This window comes from Prionailurus viverrinus, chromosome C2 (genome assembly GCF_022837055.1).
Source record: "Prionailurus viverrinus isolate Anna chromosome C2, UM_Priviv_1.0, whole genome shotgun sequence".
NCBI classification, from domain to species: domain Eukaryota; kingdom Metazoa; phylum Chordata; class Mammalia; order Carnivora; family Felidae; genus Prionailurus; species Prionailurus viverrinus.
The window spans coordinates 7,699,796-7,720,759 of record NC_062569.1 but is presented as its reverse complement, the minus strand read 5'-3'; the positions used below and the strand labels follow the sequence as shown (position 1 = coordinate 7,720,759).

The 20,964-nt window shown below is 44.6% G+C and overlaps 1 protein-coding gene across 2 annotated transcripts in view; it reads right to left on the bottom strand.

Moving 5' to 3' along the window:
* Nucleotides 1-20,964, bottom strand: part of MYRIP (myosin VIIA and Rab interacting protein) — a 376,824-nt gene that overhangs the window by 307,690 nt on the left and 48,170 nt on the right. For both annotated transcript variants that reach the window (XM_047875910.1, XM_047875911.1), the window contains exon 2: nt 14,954-15,097. In XM_047875910.1, coding sequence (XP_047731866.1) covers nt 14,954-15,063 — 110 coding nt within the window. In that variant the 5' untranslated portion in view covers nt 15,064-15,097. The remainder of the gene's footprint in view (nt 1-14,953; nt 15,098-20,964) is intronic.

The following is a 20,964-nucleotide window of genomic DNA, read 5'->3' as shown; positions in this document are numbered from 1 at the left end:
AAATTCCAAACTGCTTAACCTGCATTCCAAACTAGTGTTGTCCAATAAAAGCTTAATGTGAAACATGTATATAAAGTAGTCTAGCAATCACATTAAAAAAAGAGGGGGGTGGTGCCCGGATGGCTCACTCGGTTAAGTGTCCGACTTCGGCTCAGGTCACGAACTCATGGTTTGTGAGTTGGAACCCTGCGTCGGGCTCTGGGCTAAAGCCTGCTTCAGATTCTGTGTCTTCCCCTCTGTCTTCCCCTCCCTCACTTGTGCTCTCTCTCTCTCTCTCAAAAATAAATAAAACATTAAAAAAATAAAAACAAACAAAAAAACAGGGTGCCTGGGTGGTTCAGTGGGTTGAGCATCCGACTTAGTTTCGGCTCAGGTCATGATCTCATGGTTTATGGGTTCAAGACCCGAGTCAGGGTCTGCACTGGCAGCACGGAGTCTGTTTGGAATTCTCTCTCTCTCCCTCTTTCTGTCCCTCCCCTTGTCTCTCTCTCTCTCTCTAATAAAAACATTTAAAATAATAAATAAAAATAAAATAAACAATGGATAAAAATAATTCTAACTGTATTTTTATTTAAAATGTAATTTTAGGTACGTTTTGTTTTCAATATAAAAATGATTACTGATATCTTTTATAGCTTTTTTTCACACTAGATCCTCGAAATCCAGAGTGTACTTTATATTTGGACTAAATCTCAATTTGGACAAGCCATATTTGGTGAGCTCAATGCCACAGGGGACTAATGACTACTGTAATGTCCCAACTACCCTTTCCCATATCCTAAATCAAGCCCTCCTAGCTCCCCCCTCCAATATGCAAAGCTTTAGCAAGCACAGGAACCAGATTTTCTAAGATGGCCCTAACTTCCCTACTACGTCCCATGGTGCCTGGGTGGCCTTGGTTCAATGCCAAGGCTGTGTGCTATCTATCCTAGTTACTGGCCTCAGCTCTGGGGTGAAACTGCCTCGGCTTGAATTTACCTCTCACTGTGTACAATCTGAGTAAGTTACTTAACATCTTTTCGGATCCTCAGTTTCCCCCTTTTGGCAATGGATAAGAAACCGTTTTTCTGAGGGTCACCAGAAATAAGAGGAGGTGACATTCTTGGAACACCACACTCTATCCCTTATGATCAGGAACAGTGGAAGCAAAACTACTGTCTTCCTCCACAGCCCCCCACAGGTCCCCATGTGGGGCTGAGAAAACATGTCCTTATTACTTTGCCCAGGATGCTTCCTGTTACCCAGACCTTTGTTTTAATCTGCTTAAAAAGCCTGTCCGTCTTCAAGAATCAGATCTAAAAATTCCCCTCTTAAGGAAGTCTTTCCTTTTTCCTACCTTCCACCGAGAGGTAGGTATTCCCATGGGTCTGCCTTGATGGTTTTCTTTCTTTTTTAAAAAAAAATTTTAAAGGTTTATTTTTGAGGCAGGGACAGAGTGCAAGTGGGGGAGGGGCAGAGGGAAACAGAGACACAGAATCCAAAGCAGGCTCCAGGCTCTGAGCTGTCAGCACAGAGCCCAATGTGGGGCTCAAACCCACGAACTGTGAGATCATGACCCGAGCCAAAGTCAGACACTTAACGGACTGAGCCAGCCAAGTGCCCCTTGATGTTTTTATTTCTAACTCTCTAGAACATTCTAATTATACACGTAAGTCTTAACTATACATGTAAGTCCACCTTCCGGACTATTCCTCAAGAGCTAAGACACTTATTAAAATTATAAAGCTCTCCCTCTCTCCCTCTGCCCTTTCATTCCCTTCTCATTTGCCCAGGAGGGTCCTGACATTAAGTCCATGATTTTGAAATAATCCAACAACTCTGATTTAGTATATTTGACCTTTTCATTATTAATAAAAATTCTAATAATAAGTAAAAAGGAGATTCTTAAAAAAATCTTGGGAGGTCCCCTCTAGTTTGAGATTGATACTCTATACCCTGCACCCCCCACCTGTTTCTGAGGTCCCTGCACCTGCCCCCACAGGTCTCCAGGCTCTCTCCCAGTGTCTCCCGGTTCTGACTCTCACAGGGCCTTCCCCTTCCCAAAGTGACATTCAAACAGAACCATACCAGACCTTCCACTGGACTTTAAAATGCACCTGCTCTCGGGCTCTCTTCTTTCAGGGCCCTTCCAGGTGACTGGCTGGCCACGCTGATCTACTGCTGCAGAGGAAGGAGTCCCTCCTGTCCCCTCTGAGATGACAGATTCATTAACTGGACAGGTCAGTGCTACGGTGTCAGTGTGGAGTATGAGGAGCTACAAAGGGCCAGTGTGGAGATGTCAGGCAGAGGCACTCTGTGAACGCCCAGCTATCTCATCAACCGTAGGGCCCACTGATTCCAACCGAGCAAAGACAAGGCCATCGGACTTCCAAATTCAGAGACGGATACAGCCGGGGGCCTTTGTTCATTCGTTAGCTCGATTTAAGCGTCCCAACAAAAGACGCCAAGAACAAAGGCGTTTTACTTTTTGAAAAAGAAACTTCTTGAACACTCAAGTTCTTGTAATAAAATTTTAATTTGTTGAAAATTAAAATGAATTTTGAATGAAGAAAGATCACTGACCCATTTTATTAAAAGTACTGTGTTCTTTCTACTTTAAAAAGAAGGGGGGGCGATGAATCCTCAAAGGAGCGTCTGTATAACAGACTAGAAACACAAACTATTTCTAGACCGGGGGAGACGCTTCTCTTCCCTACAGTGCTTCTTCCACACGCCTGGCAGCTCTTATTTCCTAAGACACTTGGACCTGACTCTTGTGCGGTGGAGTACCGCCCTCCCTCACACGGGGCAAAGCAGGTGCGGGTCCTATCAGAAGTGAGCAGTTGAGACCAGGGGGCGGCAGAAGCAGGTCTCCAGGTGCATTCGGTTCCCTTTCCTTAACACAGGGAAAGGGGGAGAAGCTCGCACACCGCCATCCCCCATCCCCGAGAGCCTCTCAGACAAAGACAGGCAGGAAGCACTCTCAACCCTTCCCTCCCTTCCTTCCGCTGGCCCGGTCCAGCCTGGCCCCGCGGTGCGTGGTAGGCTTCAGGAGACCGCCAGTTCAGCAAACGCTGGCAATTAATGGCCAGTCGCAGTTACAGGAAACCACTTCATTACCTCTAACCCCTGCTCCACCACAGACAGGTCCACTAGAGCACCAGCAAATGTTTGGAAGTTATCCAGCTGCTAACTAGCTTCTGGCAAGCATGTATTAAATGAAAAGCTGTAAAGGCTCTGTCTATCTCATAAATGCCTCCGAGACTCCATTTGAACACCAGAGTACCGTGCAATGAACAGTCACTGTTAAAACCACTTTGTAAACGCGCCTGACAATGGAAAATCACAGGGTCTAAACTATGATGTGACTGCGTGTCTGGAGATCTTTCCACGGTATCTTCTACCCCACGAGGGGCCAGACGGTGGAAGGAGGCCAGGCGCCCTGGCATCCAGAACCTCAGGGCCTGGCCAGGCTCTCCCACTATCTGCACTGTTTGAGCCTGCTTCTCCAGCTGCAAGTCAAGGGCAGAGACATAATGAATACTCGGGTCCCTTTGAGCTCCCAGAAACTATATTACTCAAAGCAATACTAGAGTATGTTGCTGTTACAAATAAACCCCGAGGCCTCAGCGATTTAACCCAATAAAAGTTTATTTCTTTGTCACATAAAGTCCCTTGCTGGCCATCAGAAACTCTGTTGCATCCAATGTCTTAGGGATTGGGTTCCGTCCATCTGGTGATGCCACGTTTCAACATGAGGCCTCCAGGGTCCCCACAGCGGGCAGGGGGATAGAGAGGAGTATCAGCTTTTAAGTGTCTTGGTCCAACAGTGCCACGTACCCTTCCTCCCACAGCCTATTGGCCGGACTTAGTTACATGGCCTCGACCTCACCGCAGGGGAGGAGGGGAGGCTGGGAAATGTGCAGGAACACATGACGTATCTGACGAGCACTCTCTACCTCCACCGTACAGATGACACCTCATTTATTTATTTTACTAATTTAATCTGTTTATCTGAGCAGCTATTGACAGAGCATCACGATAGGCTACATCACAGAAGAAAAAGAAGTTCTTCAAATTAAGGATGCCAGAAACATAGAAAGGCAGATGGAGAGAAGGGAACACCAGGCCAAATGCCCAATACTCAAGCGAACACAGCCCCCCGAGTAGGGATGAGGTACAAGTCCGGGGCCGGGCCCTCTGTAGGCTACCACAGGGAGACTGGCACGCTCAGATGCATGCTGGGCCTCCTGGATGTGAGTCACATGGGAAGCATGAGGAGTCCAACAAAGAAGCAACACGACTTGGCCGTCCCCGCCCCCAGCCTTACTGCCCTATGGTGGTCTGTCCACTAGTCTGCCTACAGCCTAGGAAGCTATGTTTAGCACTTCTTCCTCCAATCAGGGCCTTGCTCCCCCTCTGAGGCTTTGTTGCTGCCATAAATGATGTCATCAAAATCCTGGCTGGCCCAGAACTTCCATGGGAGCCTGGTGCCAGGCTCAGAGCTGCTAAAGATACCACACTGATCCCGGCCGGGGTTCCCACACTCCAACCGTCTCCAGAAACTCAAATTCTAAGGAATAAAGCGGTTGGGTAAGATTCTGGAACAGCATGGCCTTCAGCGCAGCAGATATGTCTAGTTACTTTTTTCTACCATAGAAAGATTCTTTAAGAGTTGCATAACTAAGGAAAGAAGGCAATAGAGAAACTTCATACGCCGATGACGAATCTCATTAGTTGTTAGGGCACACCGTTGAACACAGCGTTGAACACACTGAGTTTTTATACAAATTAACTTTATTATTCTCAGTGAATCCTGTGTAGACAATATATTGAACCCAGTTTCCTCTGTCAAGGAGACCAACACTAGAAGTAGAGAGGGCAGTCAAGCAAAGAAAAATGTAGAAACCTGAAATCCATGAGAGGCTGTGCCTCTCAGCAGGCATTGCTGATGCCTGGAATTATGGATCCAAGACCGAAAGAACAGGGTCCATTGCATGGGTTGCCTTCCCCCCACCCCATCCCCAAACACTTTATCCACAGAGGTGAAGTGAAAGTGAGGACAGACTTTCCAGAAATGTCAACTTTACTGAGAATAGGACAATGTTCCCGTACAGCAATGAACCAGCTTCTTCTGGACTCCTTTTGACCTCCCAGGTTCAGGAAGCTGGGTACCAAGCCTAAGAGAAGAGGTGATAGAAGGAGACATATCCACATCCCTTGGACCGTGAGCGTGCTCTGGGTTCATGTCACCGGAGTGCTCGTCACCTCTGCACCTCACGGCCCTGACCAGCAAGTCCAGATGGAAGACTAAACAAACACTTAGCTGCCTCTCCCTGCTTCCCAAGACTACCTCAAAATGACAGCAAAGAAATAAAAGTGCAATTAATTTACAAAAGTAAAGAGAAAAGGAGAACAATCAGCCACCTACAGATTCCAGTGAAGTTCTAAAAAAGGAGAGGGAGCACAGATAATATGTTCCATCACAATTACTTAAGGGCTGCTTGCTGATTTTCAACATTAGCGTCAACTTCTGAACAAAACTGGAGAGGCTCAAGTATGTTTGCAGAAGAGCCTGTGAATGGCCTCGGCCTTGAGTATGTAAGAGCAAAGACAGATGTGAGCTAAAGAAAGCCGAAGGAGTGGTAGAGGGAAGGCAGGGGCACCAATATGCACATCTGCACTGTCAGAATCAAGAAGGGATAGCAAAAGTTGATGGGGTAAGACTCAAAGGTCTCTATCTGTCATACCAGGTTGAAAGACGACTAAGAGAAAACCAAGCCAAAAATAATTCAAGAAATATCAAGAAACAAAGACAAGAAACATCAAGGAACAAAAGCTAATGGTAGCGTGAGTGAGCAAAAGCCCATTCAGAGCAGAGAACTGAAGGAATGTCTAAAATTGATTCATCAAGAACCAGCAACATAAGCATACTTTTTAGATTTATGGGGGTAATTCCAGGGAGACTAAGAGCTAAGAACAAGATGATTAAACATGAAGCAGAGGGCATTGTGCTTTTCATTATAAGATCTTCTTTACCATTTTGATTTCTACTGTCTGCATGAAATCATCTGACAAAAACAGAAAAAGCAAAGAATAAAATCAACCGAGTATAATGTGCATTTTCTACACTTGTGCCTCAGTAGATTAGACCCAAGCTCCCTGGAAGGTAGGAACAGAAATCAACATGTCTTGTGTTCTCCAACATCCTCTGTTCGTAGCTTTAATGCTGTTGTGTGTCTTAGAGCTAAGTGCAATCGCCATTCACTCCACTGAACTTGTAAGTAAGTGCCCCCTCCGCTTTCTGGTACTGCATGTCTACCAGTCTCAGGACGTTCCAGGTCTTGGTCCCCCTCCAAACAGTCCCACTCTACACATAGTCTTTCGTGAAATTAAATGTTCCATGCCCCACATCTGCAGCACTGGGAAAGCACGTAATCTTACTGACATGGGGTCCACGGAATCACTTTATGTAGTAAGACCTCTGCGTGCGCATAAGAGGTGATACATAAGAGCTGATGTATACATCCCAGTTGTGATGTGACTGTGCCCATCATAAGCTGCTGGGGGGAGTGGGGCACAGGCATCTTCTGGTCGCTCACTGGGAGCCCTAGAAAAAATGGAGGCTGTAACATTCCACACCGTGCCCTTCTCCACTCACCCACCTTGACGACCATGCTGTCCTTTCTGCATGTGTTAAAATATCCCACCCAACCTAAATACATGGTTTTGGGAAAAGAAAAAGAACACTTAAGTTATGGATAAAAAAATTTTTAATAGAATTTGGAGGGAGATCAATGGAAAAAATTGCCACAAAGGACCTTCTTAGGGGAAAATTACAACAAAACTAAGCTCCATCTCTAACTCTGCCTGACCATGAGAACAACAAATCAAAAGTAAAACTATTCCCAGAAGCACCCAGTCCTGCTCTGGCCTGCTGATTTAAGTCAGAAGTCATGACAAAACTAAGGGACTTTAGATTCAAAACATTTATTAGTGAGTGGACACTTTTCATTCTCCGTTGAAAACACTCACCGTAAAAAGACCTTTTAAAAAAAAGACCACTGGATAAACTTACCAAATAACAGGCGACAGTAAGGAATTATTTTAATTCTGTTAGCTGTTAACATGCATTATGCCATGCAATAAAACACCTTTTCTGAGATGCATGATGAAGTATTTCAAGGCAAAATAATACCATGTCTGCAACTGCCTTTGGATGCCGGTAGTTTCTACGACTGGAGTGGATACACACTGGTTTTTTGTACTTTCTACTTGTGTGAACCTCCTTAAGACCAAGCAATTTGACCTCTAAGTATTTGCTTAAGAGAAATGAAAGCACAGCCCACACAGAGACTTGTACAAGAACGCTTATAGCAGCTTGTTCGTAACAGCTAGAATCTGGAAAGGACGCAATTAACAACAGGAGGAGGGGTCCACAAGCTGGGGCAGCATGGCTCACACTGGGGAGTCCTACCCAGCAAAATAAAGGAACTAATTGCTGATGTACACCACAACACGGATGAATCTCAAAGCCACCGTGCTGAGCAAAAATAAATACATACATACATACATACATACATACAGCCAGATCCTAAAGAGTACCTACCGCGTAATAGAAATCAAAACAGTCAGCCCCGCGTCAGGCTCTGTGCTGACAGCTCAGAGCCTGGAGCCTGCTTCGGATTCTATGTCTCCCTCTCTCTCTGCCCCTCCCCTGCTCACACTCTGTGTGTCTCTCTCTCTCTATCAAAAATAACTAAACATTAAAAAAATAAAGAAATCAAAACAGTCAATACTACTGAGACAAGGGGACTGACTGGAGGCAGGGAACTGTGGGAGATGATGGAATGTTCTACATCTTCATTAACATATTGGTTACATTTATATGTGTGTGTGTGTGTGTGTATCCATCCACATATATATATATATATATATATATATATATATATATTTAAGTTTATTTATTTTGAGAGAGAGAGAGAGAGAGAGGGAGAGAGAGAGAGAGGGAGAGAGAGAGGGAGAGAGAGAGAGAGAGAGAGAGAGAGAGAGAGAGAGAGAAGGCCGGGCAGAGAGAGAGAAAGAGGGAGAATCCCAAGCAGGCTCCGTACTGTCAGTACCTGATGCAGGGCTCGAACTCATGAACTGTGAGATCATGACCTGAACCGAAACAAAGAGTCAGCTGCTTAGCCAACTGAGCTACCCAGGCACACCCATTTGTGCATATATTTATCAAAGTTCAACTACACGTGTAAGCTATGTGCACTTAACCTTATGTGAAATTCATCTTAGAAACCAAAAATGTAATTCCATACAAAAATACAATGATGCTTGGTTTGACTTCTCATTACAAATGAAAACCCAAATGTGACTCTATGTTCTTCACAACACAAGCTAGCCCAAGGAGAAACATTTCACTCTGGACTTCTGGAGAGGACAGCTGCTAAGGGCTCAATTATGACTGAGACCACAGCCAAGTGAAGATACCTTGGGCACAGAAGACAAGGTCACTTGCCAACATAAGGTATCAAATCATATACGAGCCCTGCAGATTTATGGGTATTATTTGCTTTTGTCAATTCTGGGCTTGCAGAAATTTTACAGGGTAGGAAGTAGAAGTTGCTGGAAGTTAAGGGCTCCTCACATCTTTTATACATTCCAAACTTACTTACTAATGCTGCCTGGGGACTCAGAGGAGAGCAAGGCGGGGAGGGCAACCATTAAGGGCAGCAAGTGGGCGTGAAGAAAGGTTTCCGTTAGACCAGGAGGAGACCACAGGTCGTTAGGCAGAGTGGCAGGGGGACATCTGCACTGGATGTGGCAACAGAGCAGCCCAACCAACAGGACCACGTGGCCTGAGATAATGGGGATCAAAAAAGAAACCTATGTGGACGGACGGGTAACCAGAGAGAATCTCCAATACCTTAGGACTATACCCACTTGGGATCTTTGCAGAAGCAGGGCGACAGGCCACCCTAATAATGACTGAGTTCTCCACTCTATCTCTATCTCTATCTCCGCTCCATCTCTATCAAGATGGGCTTAGAATTGATCCACACGTCAGCATGGGGACCAAGATCCACAACAGCACGGGCGTGAGGTCTAATGATGACTTTACTCTGTGGGCTCATCATCAGCGAGGGAGTCTCTCTCCCCGCTCCCGCAGCGAACCAGAAAAAAGGATGTGTCGAATCTTCAGACACCTGGTCCAGGGGGCAGATTCTGCAATGCTCCCAAGCAACGGCTTAGAAGCCCTGTCACCTCTTCACACATTTCATTTATACTCTTGTATCTAATTCTGTTTTTGTGACCAGAGTACCTTCTAGAGCCAAGCACAGGCATTGCTGAAACCAGTTTGGTATATAAATGCTCAGTGACACCATCCCACTGCCCAAGGTGAGGAGATGGGAGCCTGGTACAACGTGATCCTGGGCACATATACCAAAGCTTCCACCAAAACGTCCACGTAACTTTTGACCCGGCTCATTCCAGATCAGCCTTGAAGACGAGCAGGAGTGTCAGTTTCCTGGGAATGTCTTCTATGCCCCCCAGCATCTAACCCGTTCTTTTGTGTATGCTCTGATGAAGCATCCTGCAATTTTCCTTCAGAGCACTCTCCACAGTTGAAGTTATATAGCCAGTTGTAGAATTGCTTGCTTAATGTGTGTCATTGTCCCTGGGCAGGACATGTGACTGTTTCACTGATGTTCTATACTCAGTACCCACCATGGTGTTTGGCACATGGTAGGCACCCAATAAATGTCTCTTAAGTACCATTTCCCCACAGCCCACAGGCAGTTTAACCCAGGAATAAACTGAGGAAAGAGCCCTAACTTTCACTGAAAATGTGCCATTATTTTTTTTAAAGTCTACCCAGAGCACACTAAATCATAATGGACCGCCCAGGTGTGCCTGGGAAATCCGAAAGGCCCTGCAGAAGCCCGCTGTTCCTCTTGCTGAAGGCCGGGTCTACAAAGTCAGGCCAGTGTCTGTGACTCCCCATCCCCTGCCACCTTGGGAGAGTGCGCCGTTTGGGCACAGCAGACGGAGGTACTTGTGGGATGTCCCGGGAGGGCCATCTGGAAGCCATGTGCTAACCATTCTCCAGAGTGTACTCTGTAGGCCTGAACTCAGGAGAGAGAGATTGGCTTGAGGCACAGACTATCCATCCTACCTGCCTGTCACTCCAGTTCGTGAGGATTCCGTCCTGGCTCGCCATCTTGAAAGGCTTCCCCAAGTCTTGGTGCTTCCACTACTGGTCAATGTTCTCCTACTATCTATGTCAGTTACTATGATCTACATATATATCTTTAACAACTCATAAGCACTTTTTTAAAGTTTATTTATTTTGAGAGAGAGAGAGAGAGAGAGAGAGAGCGAGCGCATGAGCAGGGGAGGGGCAGAGAGGCAGAGAGAGAGAGAGAATCCCAAGCAGGTTCTGCACTGGCACTGAGGAGCCAGATGTGGGGCTCAAACTCACAAACCATGAGATCATGACCTGAGCCGACCAACTGAGCCACTCAGGCGCCCCCATAAAGCACATTTAAATGCATCATTTATTTCAGTATTTACAACAACATAATGGAATAGATAGGGCAAGTGCCTTTAGTCCCATTTTTTTAGAGGTTCAATTTAAACCGAAGGAGTAAGTGTACTTCTAAGGGTTGGGGCTCAAGCTAAGACCCAAACTCATACTTTGAAACTCTAAAACCAGACTCTCTTCACCACCTCAGGCTATCTTTTGGTTAAACAAGACCCTAACCACAAGAAAGACAGAGGAAAGAAAGGGAAGGAAAGGGAAATAAAGAAAGGGGAAGGGAGGGGAGGGGTAGAGAAGAAGGAGAGAAGAAAGGAGGGAGGGAAGAAGGGCTAGGAAGGAGGGAGGGAGGATGGAAGGAAAGAAGGGAGACAGTTTTCAAAAGGCTTCATCTAGTATATATAACTGAGAGAAATTTGGGAAACAAAATCCTGGCTCTATCCCCAACGGGCCGTGCTACTCTGAGCAAGCTTTGCAACCTCTCTGTGCTTGGGTGCCTCCATGTAACATGGAGATCCACCTTATAGAGACTCCTGGGAGGAAGCAGTAAGATGACTTCACAGAGTACCCAGGGCAGTGTCAGTTCACAGTGACTGCTTTGCACCTTCTAGTTCTCTTTTCGTGAATTCATTTCCATGACCTAATTGTCCTGAATTCTTCAGTCCCACTAGCTCCCCTTCTGTTCTGAGGCCATTTAATTCACACTTCCACCACCTATTTATTTGCCACACTTTATGTCCACGCTGAAGATCATTAGAAACACTGCATAACTTCTAAACCCAATCCTACCCCCACCAAAGCTCAGGAGAGAAACCAGGTAAATAAAAAAACAGCTGATCAGGAGGAAAGACACGTAATCCAATTTAAAACTTTAAAATAAAAATCCTCCATTCTGAGTCTTATGGTCATTTAAGCAAATATTAAAGAATTCAAAAATGCCTGCTATAACACAGCTCCCTAGACTCTCCCATGCATCCTAAATCCAAGCAATGCTGAAAAGGTGAGGCAAATGTTTTGATGATCTCGGTGGTTTTGAGGTGGTGATGTCTCAACCTCTTCTTATCCAATAATAAGGTCCTAGGCCAAATCATTCAGAGTTTGGTCAGCATTCACGGAGGCATGTTGACTGGGCTTTGGGTAGGACAATAGTGACGGCTGTCTTCAGAGGAAAATCATCCACTCCCAGGGACAGAAGAGGTGCTGTGTCACTCCTCTTGAGGCACTGATGGCTTCAAGTATCATTCTTTCCTAACACATGCAGGTTCCCACGAGTGTGCATTTGTACAGAACTGCAGCAGAGTCACTGACTACTGGCCAAAGGCCAAGAGTCCTCAAAGAAAGATGGCGCCCACCTTGGCAAACTACTGTAATGGCAACTGAGCTGCCTTTAAAAATAATTCTCCCCAAACCAAGCCATGAAGCAACTCTTCTACACAGTCCAGCACATGACTCCAGTGAAGCTAAGACAAGTATCCACAGTCAGAAGACACTGAACACACTCTTGGTTTACCCATACCTGAGTCTGCAGGAGATGAGGCACGATACACAGCTGGTCTTTATGACTCCTAGAAAATAGGAAGACTGCTTCTTCAAGGCACACATAAAGACGGCCATATAGATTGACAGCCCATCTACACTCATCCATCTGTTCCACAGATATTTAGGGCATGCCTACTATGTGCCAGGCCCAGTGCCCGGAGCTCGAGGCACAAAACTGAGTTAGACATGATTCCTGTTGGTGGTCCTGTTGAGGAGAAAAGCTGGACAACACAGCGCAAACGCACTACCGTGCTGAAATCGGTCTCAGTGGAAATGAGTGGCCACAAATCCCCAATAGTCTTAGTGTTGACTGGCATTATACTGTATTTCCAGGCTCTGCCTACTCTCCTGCCCTTTGGTGGCCATTTCTATTACAAAGTGTTTATCTCTGGCTTGGATTTCCCACCTGAATGTCAGATGCAAGTACAGAATTGCCGACTTGACATCTCTCTGCTTTTCTGTCTTCTCCACTCGGTGAAAGGCAACTTCATTTTCTCAGTCACCCAAGCCACAAACCTCACGGTCTTCCCTGACTCTGTGCCCTCTTACACTGCATATCCCAATAAGGAAATGCAGCAGTATTCACTGTTGGCTCACCCTCTGACACGTATCCAGGATCTGACCACCACTCACCACCCGCTGCACCTCCCCTGCTCTGAGACAGCCCGACCTTTCACCTGGACCGCTGCCTCCTATCAGTTCCTCTGCTGCTAGTCCCGCCTTTCTGTGATACCTCCCCCCCCAACCCCCACCGAGCAGCTACAGTGACCCTATAAAGCAGATGTCAGGCCACCATGTCTCTTGTGCTAAAAACTCTGTGATTCCTCCACCTAGAGTTAGATTCAGGGCTTTACCACAGATTCTCTACTTACTACGTGGTTTGAGCTCAGGCTGTTGCTGAGATTTCATTCTGTACTATGTTTCTCTGCCTCACTCCCTCCTAGCTCCTCGGGGAAACATACAAGGCATGTCCTTAAGTCAGAAACTTGACATCTGTAGGTCCCTCTGCTGCGCCTAATGTCGCCCCAGCTAGCTGCAGAGCTCCCTCCCTCCCTTCCTTCAGATCCCTGCCCAAATGTCCCCAACGTCCCCAGAGAGGTCTTCCCTGAGCAGCCCACGGAAAAACAGCACCTGCCACCCTCCTCCAGTCTCTGCCCCTTTCCCTGCTTTATCTTTCTTCATGGCCCTCACCGCTACTGAACGTATCTAAACACATTTTTATTTGTTCATCTCCCCTCTCTCTCCTCCCTCTAGAGCAGTGCCATCCAACAGAAATATGGCATGAGACATATACAGAATTTTGAATTTTTGAGTAGCCATACTAGAGAAAGTAAAAAGAAACCCCGAAAATTACATTTAATGTTTTTTTATTTCCCCTCGTATATCTCGTATAACAAGGGCATTTCAAAAATGAAGTCAATACAAAATTTTTACTAAGGCAGGACACATTGTTGGGCACTAAATTTGAAATGTGGTGTGTATGTCACACAGCACATCCCAACTCAGGCTCATCACGTTTCAAGTGCTCGGTAGGCACCCGTGATCGGTGGCTGCAGTGTGCATCAGCTCAGCTCTAGAATATAAACTCCATGGGACAAAGACTAGGTTTGCTCACCATGTTCCCAGCAGCTTGAACAGTGCCTGGCACATGGTTTGTAAATCAATTGATTATTTAATTAACAGGTGTTGTTTTTTTTTTTTTATTTTTGTCTTCCTTCAAACAAGCACATATTAACCATATATAACATGACAGAGAAAAAAAACCATGATCGAAATAGACATGATTATACCAGAGTGCTTATAATCTAGTCAGGGAGGTAATACGTAAAGAACTGGAAAGTCTGACGTACCCCAAGTGAAAAGGAAAAAGGAAAACATTTTAAGCTGATTAGGAAAGGACATGGTTGGGGCTCAGATGTCGCACAGCCCTGGCTATTTGGAGGAGTGGAGGCAGAAGGCCATAAAGATTATGACAGTTCCCAGGATGACAGTGATAAAAGCTGGACTTGGGGAAAAGTCGGGGACAGATGGTGAGGAGGCAGATTCAGCAGTGCCTGGTCCAGCCCTGCGTGGGGACCAAGTCAGGGGAGGAATTACAAAGGGGTTTTGAGCTCGGTGGCTAAGGAAGAAGACAGTGCCATGATAAACCCATCAGATTCCAAGGGAAAGCAGACGGATGGACGAGGGCAGGTAATAATGACTTACTATCTAGTTCCAACACACTAGACCCGACATATGACCTCATTTTGATCACTCTGACCTCTTCCAAATTTAGTCATTTCTACCCAAAGGAGCAGCAACTGTATTTCTCAGAACATTCCACGAGGAAATGCCAACTAGAGCGTTGGAAGAGCCCCTCTCTGGGCCTCAGTATCCTCCTCTACAAAATGAGGAAGGTGGTGCTAGGCCAGGTGACCCCAGCCCAGCCAGATGGCACTTTCCTTATACCAGGTCTTTGGAACTCTTTTTGTGCACCATGGGAGTTGAGTGTTCTAACAGGAGATTGTACAGACTCCGTGAGTCTAATTCTCCCAAGAACTGTTCACCTAACACTTTATTCTTCAGCAACAGGAAGATTACTACCTGCCAACAGGAAAATTAAAGCCAAGTTGCAAGCTCCAAATAGCCACTGTCATCACAAGGTATACTTTTCCTGCAGCTAAAACTCTGCAGGGTGCGAAGCCCAAGGAAAACCTTGACGGGGAGGCATGTTTCTGAACGGGCACTATGGTGCCCAGCATTGAAGCTGGTGAACCTTTCTGTGAAGGACAGGGCAGTCTTCCTATACACAGAAGTGTGTGCACATGACATAAAGACTTCGGACTCAGGGCTAGCGGAGAGGAACATTCTCAGGAAAGCTGTCCCGTGCCACCCAGGAGGGCAACAGAGGCATCTCACCTTAGCCGTTCTTCCTCTTTTTTGCGAAGATTGAAGTCTCGTTGAACCACCTGGAGGACATGCTCCGTTTCGTCGTCGGTCAGACCAGACAGGTCCAGCTTCCTCCCCATGATTTAATACCCAACACAGACGATAACACAAGACCTGAGAAATCAAGGAGAGACCACAAATTGAGGGCAAGAGGAATGCGCTCCAGGGACCAAAATCAACCCATTTTTTTAGTAACATGAAATTAATACAGTTTCATCTAAGATGGTGCCTTGCTCTGCTCTCGTATTCAGCAAACATTTACAGACGATGTCAGGCCTCAGAGAAAGGGAGAAGGTACCTGATCATCTGCCAGTCTCATTCATCCCACCCAACCCTTAAATTAGAAAAAAAGACATAAATTACTTTTTTTGATGCAATGAAGCAAGCATACAAGAGAGCTAGTGGCCCTAGCCACTAAATGCCAAAGACAGGATCCAAAACTTCTAAATTTTTGTGACTTGAAGTTTTAAATTCCAAGTATTATCTATAATTCCAAGATAAAATAAATTATAATACTTTTTAAAATATCTATATACACTACATCCCCTGAACTTCTTCAGGGGAATAAACTTCTAATGTTTATTTATTTTTGAGAGAGAGAGAGAATGAGAGGCAGAGGGGCAGAGAGAGAAGGAGACACAGAATCCGAAGCAGGCTCCAGGCTCTGAGCTGTCAGCACAGAGCCCGACGTGGGGCTCGAACTCACAGACCACGAGATAATGACCTGAGCTGAAGTCAGAGGCTTAACTGACTGAGCCACCCAGGCACCCCTATCCCCTGAACTTTTAATCATATGGCTCTAAAATATAAACTAGAAACCAATAAACTCTCTTCTGCAAAAGGAAAAAATACAGTAAAATAATCTTATTTAGCCATTTTCTCAGTGGTAGAAAAGATGCTATTTCAAAGGAGCACCTCCCAGCAGTGCATACCTAGAAACTACGGGAAGCAATATTTTTAAAAATCATTTTTAATGAAGAGCTGTATCCATTTATAAAATCAAACACGTAATTCCAGAAAACTGCCTAGAACTGAAGACCAGCATAAACCTGAATGCAACCATCCTCCGTAAAGTATCAGCAGAACCAATGCAGCAAGATTTCAAAAAGATGATTATATATATAGACCAAGTGGATTTTATCTAAACAGTTCCAGGTTGGTTCAACATTCAAAATCAACCAGTGTAATTCACCACATTAACAGAATAAAATGGAAAAATCATATGATCGGTTCAATGCCCATTCGTGACAGGAGCCCTCTGCAAACTTAGACTACAAGGAAATTTCCTCCACTATATATAGGACAGGGCATTGATGGAAGGAAGGAAGGAAGGAAGGAAGGAAGGAAGGAAGGGGAGAGAGAGAGAGAGAGAGAAGAAGAAGAAGAAGAAGAAGAAGAAGAAGAAAGGGAGAGAGAAAGAAAGAAAGAAAGAAAGAAAGAAAGAAAGAAAGAAAGAAAGAGAGAGAAAGGGAAAGAAAGAAAACCTAAACTAAAATGAACATCATAATCACAAAAGACCAAATGCTCTCCCTAAAGGTGAAGAACAAGGCTCAAACATCCACTCTCACTACCTCTACTCATTGTGGAATGCCTTTATTATAAAGCTACATTAATTAAGACAGAGTAGTATTGACATACAGGCAGGTGTATTAGTGTGCCAAAGCTGCTATAACAGAGTACCATAGACTAGGTGGCTTGAACACCAGAAAAAATTTCCTCATGGTTCTGGAAGCTAGAAGTCTGAGATCAAGGGGTCGACAGGGTTGGGTTCTTCTGAAGCCTCTCTCCCTAGCTTGCAGATGGCCATCTCCCCCCTGTGTTTTCACATGGTATTCTCTCCATATGTATCAATGTCTAAATACCTTCTTATAAGGACACTAGACATATTGGATTATGGTCCACCCTAATGGCCTCATTTTAACCTAACTGCCTCTTTAAATGTCCTATCTCCAAATACAGTCATAATTTGAGGCACTGGGGTTAAGACTTCAACATATGAGTTTTGGGGTGACAGCTTGGCCCACACCCTCTACCCTTTGGTTCCCCAAATTTATGGCCTTCTCACATGCAAAATATAATCAGCCCATCCAAACAGCCACAAAAGTCTTAGCCCATTCCAGCATCAACTCTAAGTACAAAGTCTCCTTTAAATATTGTCTAATTTAGGTACAGGCAAGTCGTGAGCAATGATTCATCCTGAGGTAAAATTCTTTTCCAGCTGTGAACCTGTGAAATCTGGCAAGTTACCTGTTCCAAAATGGAAGACACAGGAGAGGCATTGGGTTGACATTCCCAATCTTGATGGGAGAAACTGAAAAGAGGAAAGGGGTCTTGGGTCTCAAACATATCTGAGAGCAGAGCAAATTTCATTAGATTTTAAGGCTCAAGAATAAGTCCCTTCCTCTGTGCCCCCAAGTGGCCCTCCCTTCTGAGCCCACCAGGGTGGCTATCCCACTCCCCTGGCCCTGTAGCCACAGCAGCTTGCCCTGCTGAAACTGAGGAGGTGGCCCTGCCACAGGAGGAGACCCACCCCACAGGCCACGGTGGCAGTCCAGCTTCAGGGACCTCCGAATTGCCTTCAGGATCATTCTTCCCCTTTCTTGAAGGATATCACAACGCGTGAAGCCAGATAGCTCTATTGGCCACATCCCGCAGAATCTCAGAGGACCACCAGGCTGCTTTCATTTCATCCTGTCTCTGTTTAGTCTGAACTGGCAGTGCTTCTGCTGATAGGAATTCTCAAAAACTCTGTTGGCTTCCCATGCAATACACAGAAGGCCAAACCATCAAACAAGAGGGTCCTCTACAGCTCTCTCCTGGGTAACCAAAGTTCTATTCCTGGTTTCTGCTGAAATGGCTGATTCAATCCCTGAGTTGTTCTCATAATCCGTGTAGCAAGTGGCTGTCCAGCCACACCCTTGATGTTCTCCCCAGACACACTTTCTCATGTTTTGCAATATGGATAGACTGAGAACTTTACAAATCTTAACATCCTGGTTCCTTCTGCTTAACAATCTCTTCTTCAACTCACCTCTCTACTCTTGCACTTTCCTATAAGCAGCAAGGCCAGACCAGGCCACGCTTCAACACTTTGCTTAGACGTCTCCTCAGCTAAATACCCAAGTTCATCACTTACAAGTTCCACCTTCCACAGAACACTAGAACACAACTTGGCCAAATTCTCGGCCACTTTATACAAGGATCCAATTCCTTCACTTCCAATAACATGTTCCTCATTTCTGCCTGAGCCCTCAACAGAAGTACTTTAAACATTCACATTTTGCCCACCTTTCTATTCACAATGATACCCGTATTCTCTCAGAAGGTACCTCTCTTCTTCCCGAGCCCTCAGCATCATCACCTTTACTATCCATATTTCCACCAACAGTCTCCTCAAGGCAACCTCGGCTTTTTCTAGCGTGTGAGTCAGGACGCCTCCACCTTCACCCATGAGCCACTTCCAAAGCCACTTGCACACGTCTACATAGAGATAACAGAATACGAGAGATGAAAAGACGCTTAATTTCACCTGTAATTACAGAATTGCACATCAAAACCACATTTCACACCCACCAAAATAAACAGCCTTTATCAAGTGTTGACAGGAGGAGGGACAATGGCGGCTTTCCCAGAGCGCGTACATAGTGACCCGATTGCTTTGTGACACAATTATCATTTTCAAAGCTGACGATGCATGTACCCTATGAACTAGCATTTCTGCCACACCTGGGTGTATGCCTCAGATATAATCTTGCAAACGTGCACCAAGAGGTAGGGATTTGGTTGGCTCACATGAAATTTCTAAATCCGCACCATTCCAATTTATAAAAATGTCTATTTCACGTAGTTCGACCTAGCAGGAGACGTTACTAGCAGTCACATTCAAAATAGCAAAAAGTAAAACAAATCAAATAAAACCTGCAAACTACCCTGAACATCCATTAATGGCAAGATCAACATATGTGTATATTTATTTCACATAATGGAGCTCCCCACTGCAGTGAAAAACGGCATGCCGTAGGTCTATCCACCAACATGGATGAATCTTAAAACATAATGTTGAGACGGAAAAGCACACCATATGTACACACATGTGCAGCAGGCACACACTATAATCCTGTTTATAAACAGTTCAAAAGCATAAAAAGTCAAAGCATGTATTTTTTAGGAACAAATATGGTAAAACTCTAAAGAGCAACATGGGATCACTGAGGGAGAGGGAGGGTTTGGGGATAATTACATAGAGGCTTCACAGCTCTCACTGGAAAGACAGTGTTACTGCTGCTGCTTCTCATTATTACTACCGTTATTATTAAGTAATAATTATATTAATAGTATATTATTATTATTACTTATGATTAAAAGTCCAACTTTCATATACACTTTTGTCTGTAAGGTATCTTTTATAAGCATATAAACTCAAGTAAACGTAACACTAAACAAAACTCATGTAATTTCACCATCATTAGAGCAAACATTTGAAACACTGTCCAGTGAATATGCTGAGAAGTGTAAGAAAAATGATGAAAATGATTTTGATAAGTAAGTCGTGAAGGTGAAAAGTACAGCATGGAGAATATAGCCAATAATCTTCCAATAACACTGTATGGTGACAGATGGTGACAACACTTATTGTGGTGAGCAGTGAGTAATGTACAAACTTGTCAAATCACTAGGCTGTGCACCTGACACTAACACAAATAACACTGTATGCCCAACTATCCTTCAACAATAAAAAATTGTAAATTGTTAAATAATGATTTTGATAGATCACTACTGGTTGAACACCTACTATGTTTCAGAGGAAATATAGATATACAGATATAGATATCTGTATACAGATATCTATATACAGATAGATATATATACAGATATAGATATAGATACAGATATAGATATAGACACAGATACAGGTATAGATACAGATATAGATATAGATACAGAGACAGACATAGATACAGACATAAATACAGATATAGATACAGAGATAGATACAGATATAAATACAGATATAGATACAGAGATAGATATAGATACAGATATAAATACAGATATAGATACAGATACAGATATATTACACTTGATATTCTTAACTCTCACAAAATTCTACAGGCAACCACAGCCATTGCCGCCACTCACAGATGAGAAGGTGCGGATTCATAGTTCCACGTTCTGGCTGGAAAACAGATAAATGACAAAAGACCACTAGGGTCTGACTGGGTCTATATCTGGCTCAGAGTCCACACCTTTACTCCATGTGTAGGCCTTCCTGTGAGATGCAGAGGGAAACTCTAGACCTCAGGTTTTCACCCCTGGGGTCCAGAGTTCCCTGCCCTCTCTTTCTAACATGTTAGAACAGGGGATCCCATCACTTGGCTGCTATTCAGACAAAGGTAACCTGCTCTTTTAGTTTCCAAATAATGGCAACAAACGCAGAGAACAGAGAAGCGTCAGTCCTTAAACGTCCTCTGTTAAATGACTTTAAAACCCCATGCCTGTATGATACAAATGAACCTCAAAATTTAGCCAAAATATCACAACAGGGGTCCCAACTATTTGAAAAAAGAAAAAAGATTTTTCACGCCTCTTAGGCTACTTGTCAAAAGTAAATCTGTGGGCCGCTTTGCACACATGGTGTTGGGTGCAGTGGTGGGGGCGGTGGGGGTAGGGAGAGAGCCTAGTGCACCTGCTGGTCCGCAGAAGTAAATTAGAAGTAAGACTCCACTCTTAGGCTGCCAGGCCAAGGGGAACTCCATAAGCTGCCATTTTCAAATCCCTCGATGAGCAGGAAGAAACAGATCAGAGGGCACAGGGAAAATGCAGACTGACTTCTTCCTTCAAAACACCCCATTAAAGGTGATAATGGCACTTTGGAGTTTCCCCGAAAGTGACATATCTGTCCCCTTCACTTCACTTCACTGGCTTTTGGTTTCTGAGAATTCTAACTGAGTTTCTAAGATGCCCAGTTAGTGAAAGACAGA